Genomic DNA, 21,594 nt, shown 5'->3' with positions numbered 1-21,594 from the left:
CAGGTTTATGCCCCTGTTTGAGTTTCTTAAATAATTATTTGATAATTTTGATCTTTTATAAAACTCTTTTTGCTTTATTTATAAATAGGTAAGAAGAAAAGTTCTAGACAAATTTAAGCATGTGTTATTGTTATATTTACATTAAAGAAAAAAGAATTAAATCAATTGGTGCCTTTAGGGTGCTAAAGCTAGTATTAGAAAAATTTCCTTTCCCAATGCCCAAAAACAAGAAAAATTAAATCAAAGTAATTATATGTTTTAATGTTTTTTTTTTTTTGGAAAGAATGTACGTTTTAGTGTTCAAAAACTTCTTATTATGATACTTTCAAATTAAATAAAGAAAATTCTGTTCAAGAAAAAATGATAAAATAAAATATACTGCCAAAAAAATAGTGCCTTTTAAACGTTGTTCATGTTTCTCTTCCATTCTATAGTCTCTGAACTGAACTCAATGGCGCTTGCAGCTCTCTTAACTTCAAAATCCTCACTCAAAGGAACCTCGGTTATTTCACTTTCCTGCCTTCACTTAATTCCCATTATACCCTCTTCTTCTTTCTCTTCCAACTGCAAACAGTATCCTTCGCTCTCACAATCTCCTCCATTGCCAAAGAAAGTCCCTTTCACACTGTCTGCTCATGGCAAAACGTGGCAAGATCCTTACCATTGGATGAGAAACACCAATGATCCTGATTTTATCAGCTACCTTAACCAAGAGAATTCCTATGCCCAAGCTTTCATGGCAGACACTCAGAACCTGCAGAGAACTTTGTTTGCTGAGATGAAAAATCGATTGCCCACGAAAGCTTCTACTCCTCCTGAGCGTTGGGGTCCTTGGTTTGTCCATTTTGCAACTACCCTTTTCTTAGTTTTAGCTTATTATAAATATTTAACTTTTCTTCTTTTTATTTGTCCGTACTACGCTTGCTTATTGTTTGAGTATATAAAAACGTCAGCCTTGGATTATAAATGTCATGATGTCTGTTAAATTAATTTGCTTTTTTAATTGAATTAATTTTGGCCTTGATTTGATTACATGGAACCGATTGTTGGAACTAGTGAGTGGGATTATATGTAATTGTTGATCAGGTTATACTACCAGTACATTCCAGAAGGGAAGCAATACCCAGTTCTGTGCAGGAAGTTAGAGTCTGGGAAATGTGGTTTGGTAAAGACAATTCTCAGTTATGGAAGTGGACAGTTTGGAATGGAGCAAATCTTGCTTGATTGGAATCAAATTGCCGAACAATATGGCAAGTTTCTATTTGCATCTTTCATATTTATATGTCATGGTTTTTTCTTTTCTTTATTTTTTTAGTTTCACCATGGTTATAATATAAGTCATGACCCAAGTTAATAGATTATAACTAGTAATTGGATAGATAGAAATTAGAAGAGAAGTGATGAGAAACAGTAAGAAAGAGATGGGAAATAGCGGAATATTGAGAGAGAAAGAGAGAGGAATAGAGCAAGGAGATGAATTCTTTTTTATCAATGAATGCTTGCCATATCATTACTCCCTTTTCCATTCCAGATCATCAATTCATGGCTGTAGGTATCCTGATAGTAGTAATACATGTAGTTGTAACATTATATTATATATTGAGAGAAGTGATCTTAGATGCGATCATTTGTTTTCCCTGTTTCTTTCTATGTAGTCTATAAGGCAAGAAGTATCTTTTAGGATCTGAGAACTGTCAATGGAAAAGGTCAGGATGAGGAATAAAAGCTTATGATATTGAGCAACTTTCTAATTGGACACAACTTGAATATGTGGGCTGCGCAAATCTTAGTGAAGGCCCTTGACTATGTTTATATACAGAAATGTATAGTCAAAGCTGAGTCTCAGACATTTTTGGAAAATTGAATGGCTTAACTTGCTCTAGATTGATATAACAGAACAGGCATTTGTGTTTCACTGCTGAAATAGTCTATATCATAATTGCAGGTTATGTGCATGTGGGTACATGCCGAGTTTCACCAGATCACAACTTTCTTGCATATACACTTGATGTTACTGGGACAGAGCAGTTCGTACTTCATATTAAGGACCTCAGAAATGGATCCACTGTTCCAAAATCAGAAATTAATGGGGTTGTTAGTTTGGCATGGGCTCAAGATAGCAGCAGTTTGTTCTATACAATATCGGATGAGAATCAACGACCTTACAGGCAAATGTTTTTGCTAAATTATTGAGCCTTCCGTCATGGTCTTAACATTATCTCACCTATCTTACATTGTTATAGGGTTCTCTGCACAAAACTAGGATGTGATGAGATAGATGACGTCACAATATTTACAGAAAGTGATTTGAGCTTTTGTGTGGATATAACAAACACAAAAGATGGCAAGTTTATAACTGTGAACTCAAATTCAAGAACTTCATCCGAGGAAGGAACTTACTTTTTTCAACTTAAATGGCTTTTGGTCCCAGCATTTACTCTTTGATGGGCCTTATGTCCTATGCCTTCTCTTACAGGTTTATGTGATCGATGCGGCCAATCCACTTGATGATTTGCAAAGAGTATACAAACGTGTTTCTGGTGTACAATATTTTTTGGAACATCACTCTGGTTCTTTCTATATTCTTACCAATGCTCCTTTAAGTGGACAGGCGAGTGGAAATTATTACTTGGCTACCTGCCAAGTTGAAGATATACAGTCATGCAAGTGGCAGGTCTAGTTCTATAGTATTCACTATTGAATTGTATGTTTATTTTAATTTGACTTTTACCTGTTCCCTAGTTTCTGTCTTCTTGCAGAATATCATCCTTCCAAGTGAAGACATGAACTTTCAGGATATGGACATTTTTAAAGGGCATTTGGTTCTATTTCTTCAGAAGAAGGGTTTGCCTATGATATGTTCCATCAGTCTACCTATCAAGGTCGATCATAAGGTATTGAAATTTCAGCTGTGTCTAATGCAGTAAAGTTCTCAATTTCAGTTTTTACAAATTGCTGTTACTGTTTCTTGTTTTTGCATATAGTGCCTCATAATTGAAATGCTTATTTTAGTGCATTTTCTACTTTGTATACCCCAAAAGCTAATGTCAAATTTATAGAAAGAAAGAATGGGACAAGTGATAAACAAGCATGTCAACAGTTTCCTGTTTCTCACATGTTATTATGCTTAGTCACATAAGGTTGTACCTTTTTGTAATATGTGAGATAATGAGGGAAAAGGGCATAGCATGAGATGGTGCCAATAATTTGCTTGTTGTTACTGTAGTCTTAAAAGGATCAACAGTGCTGCTGCTGTTCGGTAGGAAATGCAAAGTACTGCAAAATGCCATGTATTATTTTTTGTTATATAGTTTCCCAATGAGTGTGGGCTCATTCAAACAACTACTTCCAATTGTGCATGAATGCTACGTATTCTCTTCCAGAACAATTAAATAATAATAAAAAGAAATTATGGTACTTAAATTTTCAAAAGAAAATAGATTCGTTGTTCACTTTCCATTTTGCCCGAGTTATTTTGCAGATTCAAATGGGGGTTGAGGATCTTAATCCATGGTTTTTCCCCCTTCCTTCAGATCTATGCAGCATTGTTCCTGGGTCAAACCATGACTTCATGAACCCAGTATACCGTGTGGTGTTGTCATCTCCAGTGGTATGCCTTCCATTAGCATAAGTACAGGAATTAAAATTATTAATATGTGATACTTTATAGATTTAGTTTCTCTTGCTCTCTCTCATTAACTAACATTTTTATGTTTTGATACTCATATCCAAGAACAAGAGAAATCTCTGCTATTGCCTCATTTCAGGCCCTTTAATTAACACGCATCCAGAAACTACCTGATTTAAAAGATAATGTTTGTTCAAGAGTGTCTGTACCCTGTACTGTTTTGCTAAAAACTGACTGTGCTGTGTATATCTGAAACAGTATAACTTCATTTGAGTATATTTGCCAAAATTTATCAGAATGGAGGAATTGGGACTAGATATTGTATTCTTTTATGATTTGGAATAGCAATATAGCTATTCTGAAATCCTTTTCCATTTGCCTTCCCTCACAAGAAATCTGAGCTTCCCCAATGACTGGGGATCATTCAAGGAGGAAGCTTTGATTTTAACGGGCTGAACTATTAGGTTTCAGAGGTTGACATAAGATACCATTGGCATCAAAGGTAGTTTTATGTGCACTATGCTGAGAGGAAAGTAGAGAGAAACGAGAAGGCAAAAAGACTAATTCTGAAACCTTCCTACTGCTTAGTAACTTTATAGTATCAATCACTTGCCATGAGCAGTAATGCTTAACCTGATTTCATATTCACTATAAAGTAGTTGATAAAAATTAGATTTCAAACAACCTAAAAGTCACTATGAGAATTTCTTTTTGAACCAGAAAGGCCTGCAATTTATGTATCAATTAACATGGGATTGGACTTCTGAAGGGCATTATTCTTCTCCAAGTGACATAGCTACGCATCAGTCTAGAAACCTGTCCTGTTCTTTAAGCTGGGAGAGAAAGAGCCCAATCATTGTATCAAACTACCTCTATTCTGACAGAAAATAAATGCTCTCCCGAGGAATACTTAGCTTTTATGTAGTTTTTCTAATGTAAATTCCTAAGAAATATTTAGCTTTTATATAGTTTATTTATGTGAATTTCCCGTTAAAAGAAATTGATTCAAGCTAGTGGTCCTATCGAATTCCCTTTGAATGTGCAGATGCCTGATGTGGCTGTGGACTATGATATGTCAAAACAAGCATTCTCGATCATACATCAAGAGGAAGTAAGAGGAATTTCTGGTGATCATGGAACATGCTCGCCTACCTATAATATAGATACTCATAAATATCTTGAAATAGAGAATGATGAAGAAAAAATTGGCCAAAGTACTAGATTAACGAGATGGAAAGACTTTTCTGATGCATACTGCTGTGAAAGGAAGGAAGTCATTTCCCATGATGGTGTCAGGGTTCCCCTTACCATCTTGTACTCTCAAAAGGCCTGGGAAAGGGGTCTGTCTCCTGGACTGTTACAAGGCTATGGAGCATATGGAGAAGTTCTGGATAAAAGCTGGTGCCCAGAACGCCTGAGTTTGCTTGATCGTGGTTGGGTGGTGGCTTTCGCTGATGTGAGGTTTGATCCATCAAGTTGATCTTTTTTTTCTTATGAGACTCTGCAAATAGCTGTTATTAAAATTGATATTAGTATTTTACACATGTATTTGAAATGAAATGCTATCACATTTGAAGTTTATTTTTTCTTACTCCTTACATTTGTTAAATTTGGATATTTGATATGGTTTCAAATTATTTATCCTTGTATTTCCTTTAAAGGAACATGTGATTTTCTAAGGCCTAGTAGAGTTTCTCTATTTTCGACTCTATTAATTTTGATATTAATTAAATGGAAAATGATAACTAGCTTCTCGCATTGTAATGTTTTTGCCAGCTCACTTGAAACCTTTTCCTTGGGCAGGGGCGGTAGTGGTGGGGATTCTTCATGGCATAAATCAGGCAGTGGGTTGAACAAACTTAATTCCATATATGATTTTATATCATGTGGCAATTTTCTCATTGACGAGGGTTATGTTCATGGAGATTGTCTTAGTGCAATTGGATTCAGTGCCGGGGGCCTTCTGGTTGGGGCAGCTATCAATATGAACCCAAATTTGTTTTGTGCTGCCATATTGAAGGTTAGTAATCATATAAAACTGAATTCAACTAGCATTTTGCTGCTCAATTGCTTATTCTTTTTTTGTTGTTGATAATTAAATGGAGCAGCCATGTTGAAAACAATTTTCCATGGGTAATAGACCATATTAAAGGCGTTGACTCAAAGATCATATTTCTCTAATTGGGCATGTAATTTGGTTGTAAAAGGAAGGGGCAACTAAATGTTCTAAGGATTCATAATGCTGTTAATTCCTTTGAACAGAAACAGGCTATGGCTTGAACTTTAGCTGAATTGAGTTGTAGGATATCTTGCTTTCAAATTACCAGCATTGATATTTGATATTTCTCTCAGGTCCCATTTCTTGACGTATGCAACACGTTGTTGGATCCGAGTTTGCCTCTTACAATATTGGACTATGAAGAATTTGGGAATCCTCGGATACAGTCCCAATTTGATTGTATTCGAAGTTACTCTCCCTATGATAACATCCGTCGCAATGATTGTGTTCCATCGATGCTTGTTACAGCATCATTTCTTGATTCAAGGCAAACTCAATTCTTGTGCTATTGAAAATGGTTAAATACAAGCATGTTTCCACATTATATCTTGTATTCATGAACTCACTATTGGCGTTCAATGATTATTTTCAGGGTTGGCATTTGGGAAGCTGCCAAATGGGTGGCCAAAATACGAGATAGTACATGCTTTAGTTGTTCTTCCTCGGTCATTCTGAAGACAAATATGGCTGGGGGACATTTTGGTGAAGGTGGTTACTACAGTCAATGTGAAGAAACAGCATATGATTATGCCTTTCTTATGAAAATCATAGGACAGCCAAATGACAAAAGAAAGTAGTTAGGATTGTTGCAGGGAGACTTTCTCAGGTCAAAAGGAATATTGCCGGAGTCGTTGTAGAGTGTGTTTCATGCAATCAACGTGTCTTGCTGAAGCTGATAAATAACTGGGAAAAGGGTTTCAAAACAAGGTAAACATGCTTAGTTGGTTCAATCTTGTCTCCTTTTTTCCTGCCTTCAGTTTGGAGGTACTTCTTTGTTTTTTAAAATTTTTATTCCAAGTAGAGATATGAAGTTAGATAAAAGGTTGCATCTCTATCTCTTTTAACAGCAACACTACAATCCTGTCTTTCTAGAGAAGGCAACAAGTGTTCTTTGTATGGTGAATCTATAGGGGGGTGATACCTGGGTCTCCCCCATCAAATTAGAGGGCCACGTCAAGGACAAGACTCTGATAACATGGCAAAACCCGCAGATGGTGGATATGTAAAATTTCAGAAATGCATTGCTTTTACCATTGGAATAGAAGAGTTGAAACGCTACGAGTGATGCTCGGAGAGATAGTTTTAGATGGTAGATGATTTTTGCTTCCTGGTAAATGGTTCAGGGAGCAAGTATTTCCCCTTCCAGATTATTATATTATATGATGCAAAAGTCCCCATTAACCTTGGACCTTTATACTCCATATGCACATTTAATTTAACCAATGGCAAAATCTCAAATTTCTTTCAACAAACCAACTTTTTACTAGTCATATCGGATAGCATTCCTCGTGTAAAATTATATCCTTGCAATGTTTAATTTTATCTAAAATGGGATTATAATTTAGCGTTATGCGAAATTAGAAATAAATAATATAAAAAATTGCTAATTAGAGAAGTTAAATTAAATTTGCAGCACTACAAGAAATCCATTGAATTCGATACATCCTGCATAAGTATGATATTTGTATACAGATTAATTGACCAGAAAGTTCAATTTTGCTCTTCTTATATGATTTTAGTTTAATTTAGATCTGGTAAATTTAGAAAGAGAAGTCTTTTCTATTTCTTTTTCCGGGGTACATAAGAGAGATGCTTTTCTTACATGAGGAGATCTGACTGAATCCTAGTGATTATAGCAAGTAGAAGAAAAGACTAAAATGCCAGGAAAAATATATGTGAACACTACATGCAATGTTTAATTGCATCCTGTCTTGTTCCGGAATCAGACTGCTTAGCCATCTACAAACATCATCTTACCATCCATTCACAATATTTAAGAATTTGAAGAACAGCTCATCATTCTGTTGAATATTTCTGACAGACGCACAAGACATGAAAAAACTATCATTTCTACAGGAGGATAATCCCTTAAAAGCTTGATTTTATATATTTATATATATTTAATCAAATATGTACGGTACAAAGACGATGATACAGGCAATGGCATCTCCCAATCAGACATCTATAGGGAAACACCACAGAAAACATATCATCTGAGGTAACAGCTTTTCACATGAATCTCAAGAAATACTAAGTCTGAGAAACTGAAAGCATAGCATGTACACCCAAGGGGAAGAAAGAAAAGCAGCAGTAAACAAAAGAAGGGGAAGAGCTTTGCAGAAGAAGGTGGAGTGGAGAAAGATTTCGAAGGTGGGACTTTATGCAATTTTAAATATGAAGACACATGAAAGCCGTACAGATCTCATGTCTTCAGCCGCTTCTGAGCCTGGTCTGAGTCCTCTCCGCTGCTCACATCTCTAAGATGCGCCGCTACTTGATTGTTAGAAAGGGGAGGATCCTGGGAAGGAAGAGACATAAATTGGCTAATACCAAGTTCAATGGTAAACTTTATTACACCTTTCTAACAAGATCCGTTCTGTACCTTAGTAGTAGATGTTCCAGATGCCAGGCCTCTATTTGCCCTCTTTCCAAGATCAATCTGCACTGAGATATTGGCATCTGACAAATCAACACCAGCACTCTGCAATGATCGTGTAAGATTGTTCAACAACCTGGTTTGCAAAAAATTCCATAGTTGTTATCAGCCTGTAATTTAGCAGTAAAACCCCAAAGAAAGTTTCCTCAATATAAAAGAATTAAATCAAGGCAATGAACTGACTCTAACTTTGTGTTGCATAATGTGATACAGGACTGCATGCCTTGATCCCTTAAAAGAATTACACAAACTTCCAGACAAAGCACCTAATTGCTAATTCAGATGCAAGAACGCTACTCCCAACAAGAGAAATATAGCATTCCAGACCAAGACCATCACCACGTACCACCCTTCCTAAGAGAAAAATCGCAATAAAAATAGCAACATAAAACTTGAACCCACCCCTAAAAGAGGGGATCATGTTTATTGCAAGATAGATAAGATTTTCTTCATCGCATTGGTACTTCTGGATAAGAATATGAAGAAAACATAAGGAAAAAGAATCAAATAGACCTCAAGCAATCACCATTAAGCATCTTCAAATGACAATAGAAACTGTGGAACAGTTCATGACCAGAAAATGCCTTTGCACTAAAGGAACCACAAAGAAGAATAAAGGCATGGAAACTTCAGAGAGGAGACCCAATGTGAAACAGTTACTTTATATATCTGACACGTGATTATTCAAAGGACATATAGAAACAGAACAATAACACCCACCCTTGAGAGTACACACTGGAGATGCTTATGGTTCCCCCTTCAATTGTCAGCTCCTCCTGCTGGTTTAATGCACCACTTGTGATTGGAAAATCAGCTGATTGTGCATCAGTGACAGGTTGCTGAAGAGGATGTGCAATAGCACCATCACTATGAACAGGATGTGCAATAGCACCATCACTATGGACAGGAATGGGTATGGTTGTCTGTAAGGAAACAGGATGAAGCAAAACCTTGTTTGCTACTTCAGGATGTCGGTCCATTGCTTTGCAAGTAACATCCCTGCTAGGGTCAGATTCTACTTGATTTTGTGCGCCTGTAAGCATGGTTGGGTTGATGGCAATTGTATTCTCGTCAAACTTCCCAGGAATGGTTGACCCTGGACCAGAACCATTTTTTATAGGTTGTGGATGACCAATGAAACTCTGGACGCGCCAATGACTATTTCTCTGATTCAGAAAAGTAAACAAAAGAATTAGTCCGAGAAGTTTCAAACTGGGAAACAAGCATCATATTCAAATGCATGTAAAATTATTCCCTGCCAATAACAGTAAAAAGTGTTAACAGAAATCCAAAGGAAATCCTATTGTTTGATGAGAAGTGAAAAGACTCCAAACGAAAGACTGCATCCAATTTCTTGATGAGAAATGTTCATTGGCTTCTTGCAAGGAATTATGAAGGTTTCTATCACAAGATTTACAACCGTTAATAACAATTCAGATTATATGTTTCTCAAATTAAAATTTACAACATTTCAAAGGATAGGAATCCATACAAAAGGACAAACTGCACTAATGTACAAGATGAAGTATCCTAACTGAAAGCAAGTTAACATGTGAAATCCTCCATTAATTTCATTCTCCATTTGGTAATTTTGTCCATTTAATATATGTGACCCTCATTTCTACTTCAACAACAAAATAGAATGTACTAGAAGTGCTCATAGTCACACCTAGAAGTGGCACTAAATGCACACAAAAGCAAAGAGGTAAGATCACAAGCAGACACCATATATAATCAAGTATTAGAAATTTACCCATGGCATCAATTTTGTGGGCTCAGAACTCCATCCTTGGTAAGAACCCTCATATTTTTGCACCTTTTCCTGTAAGTACTGGACATATTCTATCACCTGAAGAGGAACATAAATATTCAGCAACTGAACTGCATATTTCATCAACTGCATTTACATACATGCTACAGCTTTATTTCCATCTTTAAAGCATACCTCTAATAGAAATGATGCCGTATCCCTCTTTTGATCACTATGAGGTATAAGATCTCTCAATATCTGAAATCTGAAACAAATAAAATATGGATTCATCAGCCTATAACAGCTTTTATGATTCGTCAGGTTCTAATTCATGAAAGTTCACATGGACTATTCTAAAATTCGTAACCGACTGAACTGAATTAAAAGTAACCAAACATATTATTCTGACTTCCTATCTGTCTACACATCTAATGAATTCAAAGTGCATGCAACAACAAAAACATGATTTGAAAATCAACCACATAATTTTATCTAATTATAAAACCAAAGGAACAGCCAACTCTGAGGAGTAACAAACCTCTCATTGATCTTGCTCCTCCGCCGCTGCTCAGTGACCGAATGTTTCGATCTTATTGCATTAGCCTTATCACTGTTCTTTCCATCTGCCACAGTCAAATCCCACGTCAACAACCAAAAAACACAACAAAAACTCAACACCCCATTTCAAACAAAATACTATTTTAACACCCATAAAGCATAGAAGCTCAACTTTTACCACTAGGCAACAACTAACATCAAAATTCCAGGACCTCTTAACTTCAATTTTTCTTAAAAAAAAAAAAAAAAAAAAGAATCACACTCAAAATATGACGCAAAAATAGCAAAATTTTGTCACCTCTAAGAAAAAAAGAAAAAAGCAATTAAGAATATAGTTGGATCTACTACAATAAAAACGTACCTTTGTTGGTATTTGTTTTGTTATTGGTAGCAGTAACATTGGAAGTAAGTCCATCTTTTCTGGAACCAAAATCCTCCTCCTCGTACTCTTCTTCATCTTGATTTTGATTTCTTTTTCCTCTCATTACTTACAAAAGAAATTTAAAAAGATCCAGAATTCAGATTTAGACAATAGAACGAAATTATGTTCGACTTTCTAATCAAGAAAAAGAATTTAAGAAATGAGAAAGAAACCTGCGTTTTTTAGATGTTCAGAATTTATAAAGATTTTGGTGGTGGTGCTGGTGAAGGTGGCTATTCAGAGTCTGGCCGATAATTTCTTTATCCGGCGAGCAGCGGCGGAGGCCCGTTTAGTTAGGCTTGTTAAACTCGGGCTCTGTCAATGGCTTTTTGGTTTTTTTTTTTTTTGTTCGTTTGTTCGCAGTGGCTTTCTCTAATTTTTTTTTTCCTCGCACGAAGTGGAGCACAGGATTCCGTGTGTGTTGGCTCATGTTCTTCCCGTGAGGGTGACCATTTCTTTCTTTAAATCGCTATGCATTTTGACAAGCCATATTTATAATTTAAAAAAAAAAAAACGGAAGCAAAATTATGGAAGAAGGAAAAAGAAAACGAGAGACCTAAGTGGAGAGTTTTTGATTTAAGGAGGATGTTTTCAATTAAATTTTTTAAAGATTTTTGATGAAGTTTAAAAGTCCGAGTATTTAATAATAACTTAGAAAAGTTTTGTATAAATTATGAGAATTTTAGTATAAATTTTTATAGATTTTTAAAAAGATTTTAAAATTTTGAACTATTTAATTATAATTTTTATAAAATCAAGTAAATTAATATTTAAAAGGTTATTGATTTTTATAGATATGAACTTTCATATATATTTTTAATAATTTTTTATACATTGTTATGAATAAAAAAAATTTAAATTTTTTTTTCATTTTTCATCAAGATTTCAATAGATTTTTTTTTTAAACTCGTCTTTATTTTTTTTAACTTTATCCTCCATCTTAAAAGATATAAGAGATAATGAAATTTTAGAAGTTAAAAATTATTTACCAAATATATTTTATTGTACTCACACATATAAAAAATTAATTAAAAAATTTTAATTTAATTTTAAAATAGTTTCAAAAAATATTAATTTAAAATAAAATATTTAATGAATTGTTTTGAGAAAACAACTCCACTATATATAGACTACTAGATTTTATTATGAAGATTATTTGGATAAATTTATACATTAGTAAGCATAATTATCAGTTTAAGTATTTATCAAATAATTTAGTAAGCGTGATTATTATCGGTTTAAGTATTTATCAAATAAGTAACAAAAAAATATAACGAATATGACATGAATTTGGTAGTTTAATTGGAGTCAAACTGTAATATAATAATTTTATTTTTTTAAAAAAATTTCTCTTAATAAAAAAACAGTATTCATGTCGTGAGATAAAAAAAACTTTAAAACTGGTAGGAATTTAATACAATAATAAAATTAAGCTGTTATTTTACATATAATATTATTTAGAATAATATTTAAAGTAAACAGAAAATAATAAAATTAAAATGATAAATTTATTTTTAAATAATTAAATAAAAATAGTCTGTAAAAATTAATAAAAATCTATCAATATCTATAAAAAAAATTTAAATAAAGTTTATGAAAGTCATTCATTACATCATAAACTCTGTAAAAGTCATTAAGCTCTTTAAAAAAAAATTAAAAGACTTAATTAAATACACTCTCCTAAATGTCATTTTTAAAGTATATCTAATATATTGATGTACTTGAAAATTTTAAATTATTAAATTTTTATTTTTAATTTTAGAGTAAATTTATACAATTTTGATCTGTATAATTTAAATAAATTCATCACACGTTTATTTATAAAAGAAAACATGTCGTATGATAATAAATAATTTTTTTATAAAAAAAGGTAATAAATAAAATAGATTGTTTTATTTTATAGTAAAGCTTTATTTTTCTCTTACGAAATAAGAAAGAAAAAAAAAAGTTTTAGCATCATTGCTTGAAAGAACTGAAATGATGGATATTTCTTTTCTTACTTTTATAAAATTATTTTATTATTATTACTATTTTATATTTATATGCACTAATCACATTTCAGAGATTTCTTTTAATAGTTAAGTGTTGTTTAGACCAATTAAATATGTATTCTAATTAATTTATAATTACTATTTTTCTCTTCTGCTTTTTTTTGTATTCAAAGAATTATTATTTCTGACAATCTAATTCTCTTAGGATGAAATTCTTCTGGGAAAATGACGTATCGTTTTTTAAAAAATAATGAGAATAAAACTAATATTATAAAGGATAGATGCTAATAGATTTCTATTTTGGTCAAAATATTAAAAGTTGAATTAAGAAAAAAGAAAAAGCCACGTATGAAATAATATAAAACTGATATTTTCAAACCTAAAAGTATTTCATTTTAGTTTTTTTTATAAGCAAACGAGTTCGGAGTGTAGGGGCCGTGGTGTTCACGTGACGCATTGGAACTGTTGGCCTGTGAAAGGCAGGCGACACTGTCACGTGCTTCACGCGGCCGTTGCTCCTCTACTGGGCCACTAAGGCTTTTGGGCCCTGTCCGTATTCAACTATTTTTCAATAATTACTTATTGTTTGCAATTTTACAAATGAGTAATGACAATTTAATGTCCATCACTAATTCTGTTTATTTTTATTTTTTCCCATTCATTAATTTTATTTGATTTTTGATAATATTTTTTAATGTATATACATCTAAATTTATTCTTAAATGCATCTAGTTTGATTCTTACAGATAGTAAAATAGTATTTTAAAAATTTTAATATAATAATTTAATTAAAATTCAGATTCAAAATTTTAATTAAATGGATGAATGTTTATTAAAGATTCGAAAAAATTCAAGTCATTAAGTTTAAAATAGTCATAAGATTATTATTTTTATTTTTCTAATAATTTCTTACTTCAGTCTAATCAGTAAAATATTGGATGCACTGTAAGAAGATGTTTTGCCATGATAAGATTGTGTTACATGAAAGGAAAATTTTCAAGTTTATTCATTGGTTTAACTGTACTGATGATAAAAATATGTATACATATATGATTAAATCATTTGAATTATATAATACAAACATTTTAAAGCTTAAATAATTTACTTAAATCTACCAAATCGGATGATATTAAAATGACACTTTTTTTTGGATATTAAATTTCAAAAAAAAAATTCAATGTAATAATTCACAGTTTGAATAGGATAATAATGATTTTAAAATTTTTATAAAACGGTAAAAGAAAGTGAGTGAAATAACAAGATGGTTTCAAAATAATGATTAATAAAATACTAAGTTTGTGGCAATCCTAGGAGGTAGATGTTAGGAAATGGACAAGTGTATCATGAAATAGGAAGTTAGGAAGTGTTGTGTGGAGAAGCCAAATGGTCGACATGCTAAAGAAGCAAACAAAACCTTTGCGATTCTCAAGAGTAAAAGATTTTGTGCAGCCTCTCCTCGATCACTCCGAACATAAGTATCATATGAATTCATCCTCGTCCATAACACATTTCAATACCTATCGGATTCGGACCCAAGCCAAAAAATTAAAATTAATGTCTACTTTGGTGGCTGTTCCAATCCACATCATAAATTCTCTAGCCAAACTGAAAGCCCCACAACTCATTTCCCTATAATGCCTCTTCTTCTTCTGAACAACACCCTTTTGCTACTATTTAAGTTCGTTCTCAGTATCTTGCTTTCTTGTTGCTTTCCTTTCATGCTATTGCTTTCTGTTTTAAGCCTACCATTCTCGTGTTGTTTTATATTCTTCTGGCTGATTTCTAAGATTATTGTTTATGCTGAAATGAAGGCTATGACATTTATGGGGAGAGTACTGCTCGGTAGTAGTAATTGTATTGATCAGTCAAAGGTTGTCTCTAATTATGAAGAATCAAATAGTAATAAAAAGACTGATAGGGTAATCAAGGATAGGCAGGAGAGCGTTGAGTTAAATTCATGGGAACTTCCATCTTTGCAGGAGTCGGATGAAGATGATCAGGAGGAAGAAGCAGAAGAAGATTACGTCAAAGTTGGAGCTCAAACTGATGGAGAGAGATTTAGCAGCCATGAAAAGGATTCGTGGCAAATTCTGGTTCTCAAATCTACCAATAGAGAAGAAAGGAGACCGGTGTGTGTGTATATCTATATCAATGCCACTTGCTGTTTGCCTATGCATGCAGTTAAATTCTATGTGTGTAGTGAGTAGTGATTGATTTTCATCTGTTCCTTTTCTCGCAGTTTCATGAAGTTTTGTCCTACTGGAGAAGGAAGGAGAAAGGAGAAGAAATATAAAACAGACTTCTATGTTTTTGTTAATAAAAAATATGGGTAGGCCAATGTTAGAACTCATGTACTGATGATCAGGACTGGTGTTACTGTGTTTCTGCTAATACTTCAGAATTATTTTTTTTTCTATAAATGGGAAAGTATTGGAACTTCTGATTTAAAGAAAATATGAATAATATTGACAAATATAGTGTCAAAAGAAAAGCATTGTTATTCTTATTGATTAAATTTCAATGCTCGACCCTAAATCCATTTTTTTTAACTCATTGTATTCTGTTGGTAATGACATGAAATACCGTAAACTCTCATTTAAAACAAGAGAAAGATAAATTGTCCCTATTTCCTCAAAACCCTCTTCTCTTCTAACTTAGGTATTGATTTGAATATAAAGATACTACTAGATTTTGCAGCAGCACCCATGGTCGCCTCGCCTCAGGTAGGCGGGTGCATCTTTTCTTTCCGTTTATATATCGTCACATTCTACAGAGACACAAAGGTCTCATTACTCGGTCCAAGGCCTGCCATAGGTTTGGTGGGCTTAATTTGTTTTTAGAGCCCAATTATGATTTTGCTTTTATTATGCATTAATGGCAAAATAAATTAATTTACCTACATTATTAAAGCACAACTTCTTTTGACGAAGTTGAATCGATTATCATCATTGTGTTTCTCTTTATCTCCAAGAAATCATTTGTAACCTTCCATAATGTTTTAAGAAAATGCAACGCAAAGGAATTAAAAGTAAATTAGGCATTTCCAGCATTAGCACCGGTGCGTGCACTTTAGTGCAATCTTGAAAGTCTCATTATTTTAATCATTTTATTAAGGTATTTCACATGTAATTTTTATTATATTTTTAAAATCTATAATCGAATTGTATTATACGTTAATTTATAAATGCATATGCACATTGTGCAGGTTATGTTGTAAATTTAATTATAAAGTAAAATCATATTTTTCATATCAATTTCTTTATAAAATAAAAAATATATAGTCTGGAATAATATTAAATTATTATTTAGTGATGACCTTGACGGTTTGATTTCACAAATTATGTCTTTGAGAAAGGGAAAATTTTATCATTAAACAAATGATATAAACATAAATTTACTCACCTCAAATATTATATTATTTTTTCTCTCGATGTCTTTATTTTTTTAATTAGATAAAAAAAGATGAGTGAAATACTTGTAATTATTTTTATGAAAATGCATAACACAATAGCAACTAAAGAAAAAAGTAAAATCATTAGATTAATTAGAATGATTTGCTGGCACAGTCTGACTTAGGATAACTGCTTTTTCTTTGATAAGTATTTCGGTGATTTTATATAGGATTGGTTTTTTTGGGTGTCCGAGTTTGATGATGCAATAAATATGAAATGCTTAAGTATTTAGTTTTTAATTTAAATAATTGAATAGATAATAAATAGACTTAAATTACATTAGATTTTCAGCTAAATTATATGCAGAATTAATTAATAAGCTAAAAAAGTTAAAAATATAAAATTAAATTATGAACATACAATTTTAAACTAGGAACATATAATAATAACTTGGAATTGTAAAAAATGAACATAAATAATAAAACTAATAAATAAATTACTATAAATTTAGAGCGATGATATAAATATATAAGTTAAAAAACTTAGTTATAATAAATGGATGTTGAAACAATAATTACAAAGTTTTAGAAATTTAATTACATAATGTAATGAATGCTAAAGAATACTCAAAAGCTTTGCATGTAATGTAGATTAATGACTAAGAATTGCTTTCTAAACTAAGGATTGATGTTCTAATCTAAGGATAACTTGACTAATATGAGAATAAATTATAAAGATAAAATTTATGGACTCGGGGTCTGTTTTAATTGATTGGTTAGGGTTTGCTTATCTATTTATAAACTTTCATGGCTTGAAAGATATTCTGACATATTTTTCATCATTAGCTTAGTCCTCAATAGCCTTTATTGTTTTTTACATTTTGCATATGTTGAAAGGGATGTAAGTTACTTGCACTTCCTTACTTTTCTCAGTTTTTTATTCACATTTTATTCCACTTTCTTTTTTTTATTCAAAATTGTGGCTTAATACTAAGAGACTGAAGAATAAAAATATAGCAATTATTAAAAATTAGTTCTAAAGTGTGATAACGACTTTGGTCAATGGCAGTGGCAAGAATTTCTTGAGTTGGTTGATTTAGCTGCTTGAAATCAGGGTATTAGTTATTGATTTTGTCATGGTAACATATTCTATTATTAATTAATTAATTTTATTATTATTGTTATTTAATATTCATAATAGATTCTATATAATTAGGGTTGCTTGTTCTCTTTTGGAAAAAAAAGTACTTAATTACCTTATTTTCCCATGGATGCGAACGACTATCCTGATTTTTTATGAATTCTTAGAGACACAGCAAGAAGAAATAGACTCGAATTAAAGTGGAAATCAGGATGTTATTAGCTTATAACAAGTATTATTGATAAGAATGACAATTTATTTGGACTCTAATTGTAAAGCTGCACTTGTTAATTTATTATAAATATATTCAAGTTCTTAACACTTGATTTTTCTTTTTCTTTTTGTTTGTCAAATCGCATTTTATGAGTTAGATTGAATAATGTATATGTTAATTTTCAAAATAATTCAATCCAGCCCTATATATATATATAATTAATAAATATTAATAGTTACTTTTCTTCTCATTTTTTGTTTTCAAATACATAAAAAACTTGGAAACTAACATGATGATTGTTTAATTTTTGGGAGTGTTTCAAGGAAATTAAATTAAAGAAATTGGTAGTATATAATATTTTATCAACAATAGAACGTTTCATAATATTATACTCATAGCTATTTAAAATATTTATTATTTTATAATATTTTTATTTAACATAAATGAATCTAAATTGGTATAATTTAATATTTTATACTTTTGATTCCCTTATTCTTTTATAGGTTATTGACTCTAGCAAATTATATATCCAATAACATAATATTATTTTAGAGTACCATTTTTTATTTATTTCGGATGTGTTATATGTCAAATTTATTAATTAATATAAATAGTTGTTTTGATGATTAAAAAGCGAAACATACGTAGAATACATCAAAGCACGTGACAGTATTTGTACTATTCAAGAAGTTCAACGTACGAAAATGATACGTTAAAGGGAGGGAGAGGATTGGCCAATGAGAAGAAACAGGAAGGTGAGGGCGACCAGAGCAGCAAATCCGTGTCCCCGCGGATGCTTCGCTTAGCCCACCGGAATTATTCTCTGCTACAAATTGCAGATAAAGAGTTTCCCTTTTTCTTCATTTAGCAAACCTATTTTCTCGAAGGACAAATCCACTGCGTTTTAATTTTTTTGTCTCGGTCCGTACCGGAATCAAGGTACTGACAATTTGGAGGAATCTGTTTTCTTTTTTTCATTTATTAATGACTTGGCGAAAAAGAATTGGACAGGTCACTTGTCGTTTTGTGCTTTACTGTTTGTTAGGACTTAGGTGCACTGCATTAGGACCTGGGGCACCTGTTGCTTCACGGTTTGGTCGCTCGGTTCCATACTGTTGCGCCATGCTCTTGCCATGCCCGTTTTTCTAGACACAAAATGTATGATAGGGACCAAAGTTTATTGGACTGATAGGAATGATGCATGTCACAAATACAATACATTATTTGATTTTATACGAAATTTAATATTTTATTTTATAAAATATAAATTTGGAATTTTCTTTGTTTAAAGAATGGATGGGACTCATGAGGTGGAACATTGCTGCACTAGTTTCAATGAATGATGATTGATGAAAGAATTATCTTAATATTGACAAATTGCTCCTCAATGATTAATTCGTATATGTAATAATATATACATACATATCATCAGCTTACATATATACAAAAACTTTGATAATTTTGTAGAAAAAAATAAAGAAATTACTTTTGAAGAACACAAATATTTACTTTTCAAGAAATAAATAACACAAATAGTTTCAATAATTATTGGTGTTTTCATCTTAATCTAAAACTCTGTTTAGTATTGAGGTTGAAGATATGCTTTTTTAAATTAAATATATATTTATTTATATTATTTTCTGAATTTTAGAAATTATTTTGTAAGAAGTAGGTAATTTGATGTTTTTTCAAAAAATAGGATTAAGAAAAATAATTTTAAAAAATTTTAAAAATTAATACATTAAGTCAAAAAAGAAATTCAAACGGTTACGATAATATTAAGGTTGTTTAGGTTATATTGAATATTTATTATTATATTTATGTATAGATTTTTCGAGTGAAAATAGAATTATATTTCTGTAATTCTTTACATCTATAAATATATATTATAATCAATAAAATGACACATTACACAAATACATATATATACATATACACATATAAAAATTTATTGTCTTTTTTTTTTATTTTTTTAATATTATTTTTTATTTATAATAGTCTTTATACTTGTTTTTTATTTCACAACACAAATTTATTTTTTTCAATATTCAACGGCAGTCTCAAACACATTCTAAGAGCTATACTAAATATCGTCCTTAAACGATTGTTTTATTCCTCACAGACTTAATAAACCATGGACTATAAATATATAAATAATTACTAGTGTATTTACTATAAAAACAATAAAATTTTATTAATATTTTAAATAATGCCTAAAAATATTTTAAGAGGGCAGACAAGCAATATATTTCAACCGAATTACTAATCTTTTTCTTTTTTTTAGAAATCAAATCTATCATAGTATGGTATTGTAATATTATTTATCAGATTAAGTAGATTTTCAAAGTCACATGAGAAATATCAAACTTTAATTTTATATATTTAAAATGATATGGAAAATATCAACATTTTTAAATGTAAATATTTACAAGAAACAACGTGAAGTCAATGTCAGATTAAACCATCAATACTTTCTCACGTTTTGGTCAGTTGCTATTATGCTATATAATTAAAATATTAAAAATAGATAAATTTATTTGAATATGTAATTTCTCAAATTTAAAATTTGTTGAATTCTAACAAAAAAAGAATCTGCATCATATGAGTCCGCCTATGATTTATGCGGATATTGTTTTACATTAAAAGAATTAAGATAATAAGCAATGCGAGATTGTACTAAATTAATATAGAAATATTGAAATAAGTTTAAAATGTGATCGAATTTGGACATACCTATTATATTTATTATATATATATATATATTTTATTTTTAATATATTATTTTAATATTTTAATTATTATTAAATATAATGAATAAATAAAATATATTTAAATTATATTTAGTTTAAATATATATTTTAAAATATGGTAATTTAAATTCGTTTTCGGCTATCACGGGATAGGTATTTTCCACCCTATTTGGATAAAAGTTACATATATTTCCATTCCAATCTCTATATATTGTTCAGACCCCTTCTTCAAAACATTGGGCACATAGCACAAGGATTTTTATTATTTTATATACTACATTGCATGTGCAAAAATAAAATAAATATTAAATACTAATTAATACACTGCTCAAACGTGCCGAGATAGCAGTGGTAAATAGGATAAAAATAACGAGTCATCATCACGTGCACAGTGCACGACTCTTGAGAGATTTTATTGACTGTTTTAAATTATTTGTATATAAAAACTTTATAGGCTAATTACTATTTACCCTATAAAGTTTGTCTTTTTACATAAATCCGTTTCTGTATTTTTTTCTTATTGTATTTACATACTCTTTAGTTTTTACATAAATAACTACCACCCTATTTCTTATACAATTAATGTAATCAAAATATTAATAATGATTTTAAATTATAATTTAATATTCAAATATATTATTAAATATTAAACTCATTCAAGAATAATTTTCATTAAAATATGATAAAATCTTACTTGTAATATAAATTAACTTTAGTGTTTCAATATGTTTATTTTTAAATAATATTATAAAATTTAATTTAAACTATTAAGTAAAGTAAACGGTTAATAATTATTTTCTTTAAATTATATATAAAAATAAAATTTATTTTATATTAATTTTATCTAAATTGTTATACAAAGTCCAACCTTAGCTATAAGATTCTTATAACTTTTCTCATTGATAATATATTTTCCAACTTTTACATTTTTTATAAAATTAACTGGTGTATAAAATATTTAGCTATATTATAATAAAAATATTCATAACCTTTTTATCAAATTGGATAATTTTTTTTTTACTTTTAACATAATTT

General features: G+C 30.7%; 3 protein-coding genes across 6 annotated transcripts; 2 read left to right on the top strand and 1 right to left on the bottom strand.

Moving 5' to 3' along the window:
- The first annotated feature begins 362 nt into the window (after positions 1-362).
- On the top strand, positions 363-7,097 carry LOC8264661 (protease 2). Of its 3 annotated transcripts, none has more exons than XM_048372727.1 (12): positions 364-834; positions 1,087-1,250; positions 1,946-2,168; positions 2,244-2,424; positions 2,477-2,674; positions 2,760-2,894; positions 3,482-3,610; positions 4,674-5,089; positions 5,432-5,648; positions 5,981-6,174; positions 6,280-6,614; positions 6,755-7,097. In XM_048372727.1, exons 1-11 carry the CDS (start codon positions 413-415, stop codon positions 6,482-6,484), a joined length of 2,484 nt encoding a protein of 827 aa, XP_048228684.1. In that variant the 5' UTR covers positions 364-412; the 3' UTR covers positions 6,485-6,614; positions 6,755-7,097. The 3 variants fall into 3 exon arrangements, with proteins under 3 accessions (XP_025012345.1, XP_048228684.1, XP_015572071.1); XM_015716585.3 differs by having other exon boundaries at positions 365-834; positions 2,244-2,388; XM_025156577.2 differs by lacking the exon at positions 3,482-3,610 and having other exon boundaries at positions 363-834; positions 2,244-2,388.
- Positions 7,098-7,768: 671 nt separating this feature from the next.
- Positions 7,769-11,523, bottom strand: LOC8264660 (transcription factor BIM2). The gene is made up of 8 exons (XM_002514538.4): positions 11,246-11,523; positions 11,013-11,138; positions 10,632-10,716; positions 10,289-10,358; positions 10,097-10,192; positions 9,064-9,509; positions 8,290-8,419; positions 7,769-8,205 (listed from the first exon to the last, which is right to left on the bottom strand). The coding sequence occupies exons 2-8, from the start codon at positions 11,134-11,136 to the stop codon at positions 8,110-8,112; spliced, it is 1,047 nt and encodes a 348-aa protein (XP_002514584.2). The 5' UTR covers positions 11,137-11,138; positions 11,246-11,523; the 3' UTR covers positions 7,769-8,109.
- Positions 11,524-14,456: 2,933 nt separating this feature from the next.
- LOC8264659 lies at positions 14,457-15,503 on the top strand. 2 transcript variants are annotated; one of them, XM_015716495.3, is made up of 2 exons: positions 14,457-14,934; positions 15,043-15,503. In XM_015716495.3, the coding sequence occupies exons 1-2, from the start codon at positions 14,698-14,700 to the stop codon at positions 15,268-15,270; spliced, it is 465 nt and encodes a 154-aa protein (XP_015571981.2). In that variant the 5' UTR covers positions 14,457-14,697; the 3' UTR covers positions 15,271-15,503. The 2 variants fall into 2 exon arrangements, with proteins under 2 accessions (XP_015571981.2, XP_002514583.3); XM_002514537.4 differs by having other exon boundaries at positions 14,519-15,192; positions 15,303-15,503.
- Positions 15,504-21,594: the final 6,091 nt, after the last annotated feature.

Source organism: Ricinus communis, chromosome 4 (assembly GCF_019578655.1).
Source record: "Ricinus communis isolate WT05 ecotype wild-type chromosome 4, ASM1957865v1, whole genome shotgun sequence".
Taxonomy (NCBI): Eukaryota; Viridiplantae; Streptophyta; class Magnoliopsida; order Malpighiales; family Euphorbiaceae; genus Ricinus; species Ricinus communis.
The sequence above is the reverse complement of the archived record's forward strand: the minus strand, read 5'-3'. Positions and strand labels throughout refer to the sequence as shown.

Bases quoted from the DNA above. Each gene is read 5' to 3' on its own strand.
- LOC8264661 (XM_048372727.1), top strand. From the start codon at position 413: ATGTTTCTCTTCCATTCTATAGTCTCTGAACTGAACTCAATGGCGCTT. The intron at 5,649-5,980 runs GTTAGTAATCAT...TATTTCTCTCAG, and splicing joins TTTGTGCTGCCATATTGAAG to GTCCCATTTCTTGACGTATG. The intron at 6,175-6,279 runs GCAAACTCAATT...GATTATTTTCAG, and splicing joins GCATCATTTCTTGATTCAAG to GGTTGGCATTTGGGAAGCTG.
- LOC8264660 (XM_002514538.4), bottom strand. From the start codon at position 11,136: ATGAGAGGAAAAAGAAATCAAAATCAAGATGAAGAAGAGTACGAGGAG. The intron at 10,359-10,631 runs GTTTGTTACTCC...TATTTGTTTCAG, and splicing joins AGGAGCAAGATCAATGAGAG to ATTTCAGATATTGAGAGATC. The intron at 8,420-9,063 runs GTGGGTGTTATT...TTTGCAAACCAG, and splicing joins TCCAGTGTGTACTCTCAAGG to GTTGTTGAACAATCTTACAC.
- LOC8264659 (XM_002514537.4), top strand. From the start codon at position 14,698: ATGCCTCTTCTTCTTCTGAACAACACCCTTTTGCTACTATTTAAGTTC. The intron at 15,193-15,302 runs GTGTGTGTGTAT...CTTTTCTCGCAG, and splicing joins ATAGAGAAGAAAGGAGACCG to TTTCATGAAGTTTTGTCCTA.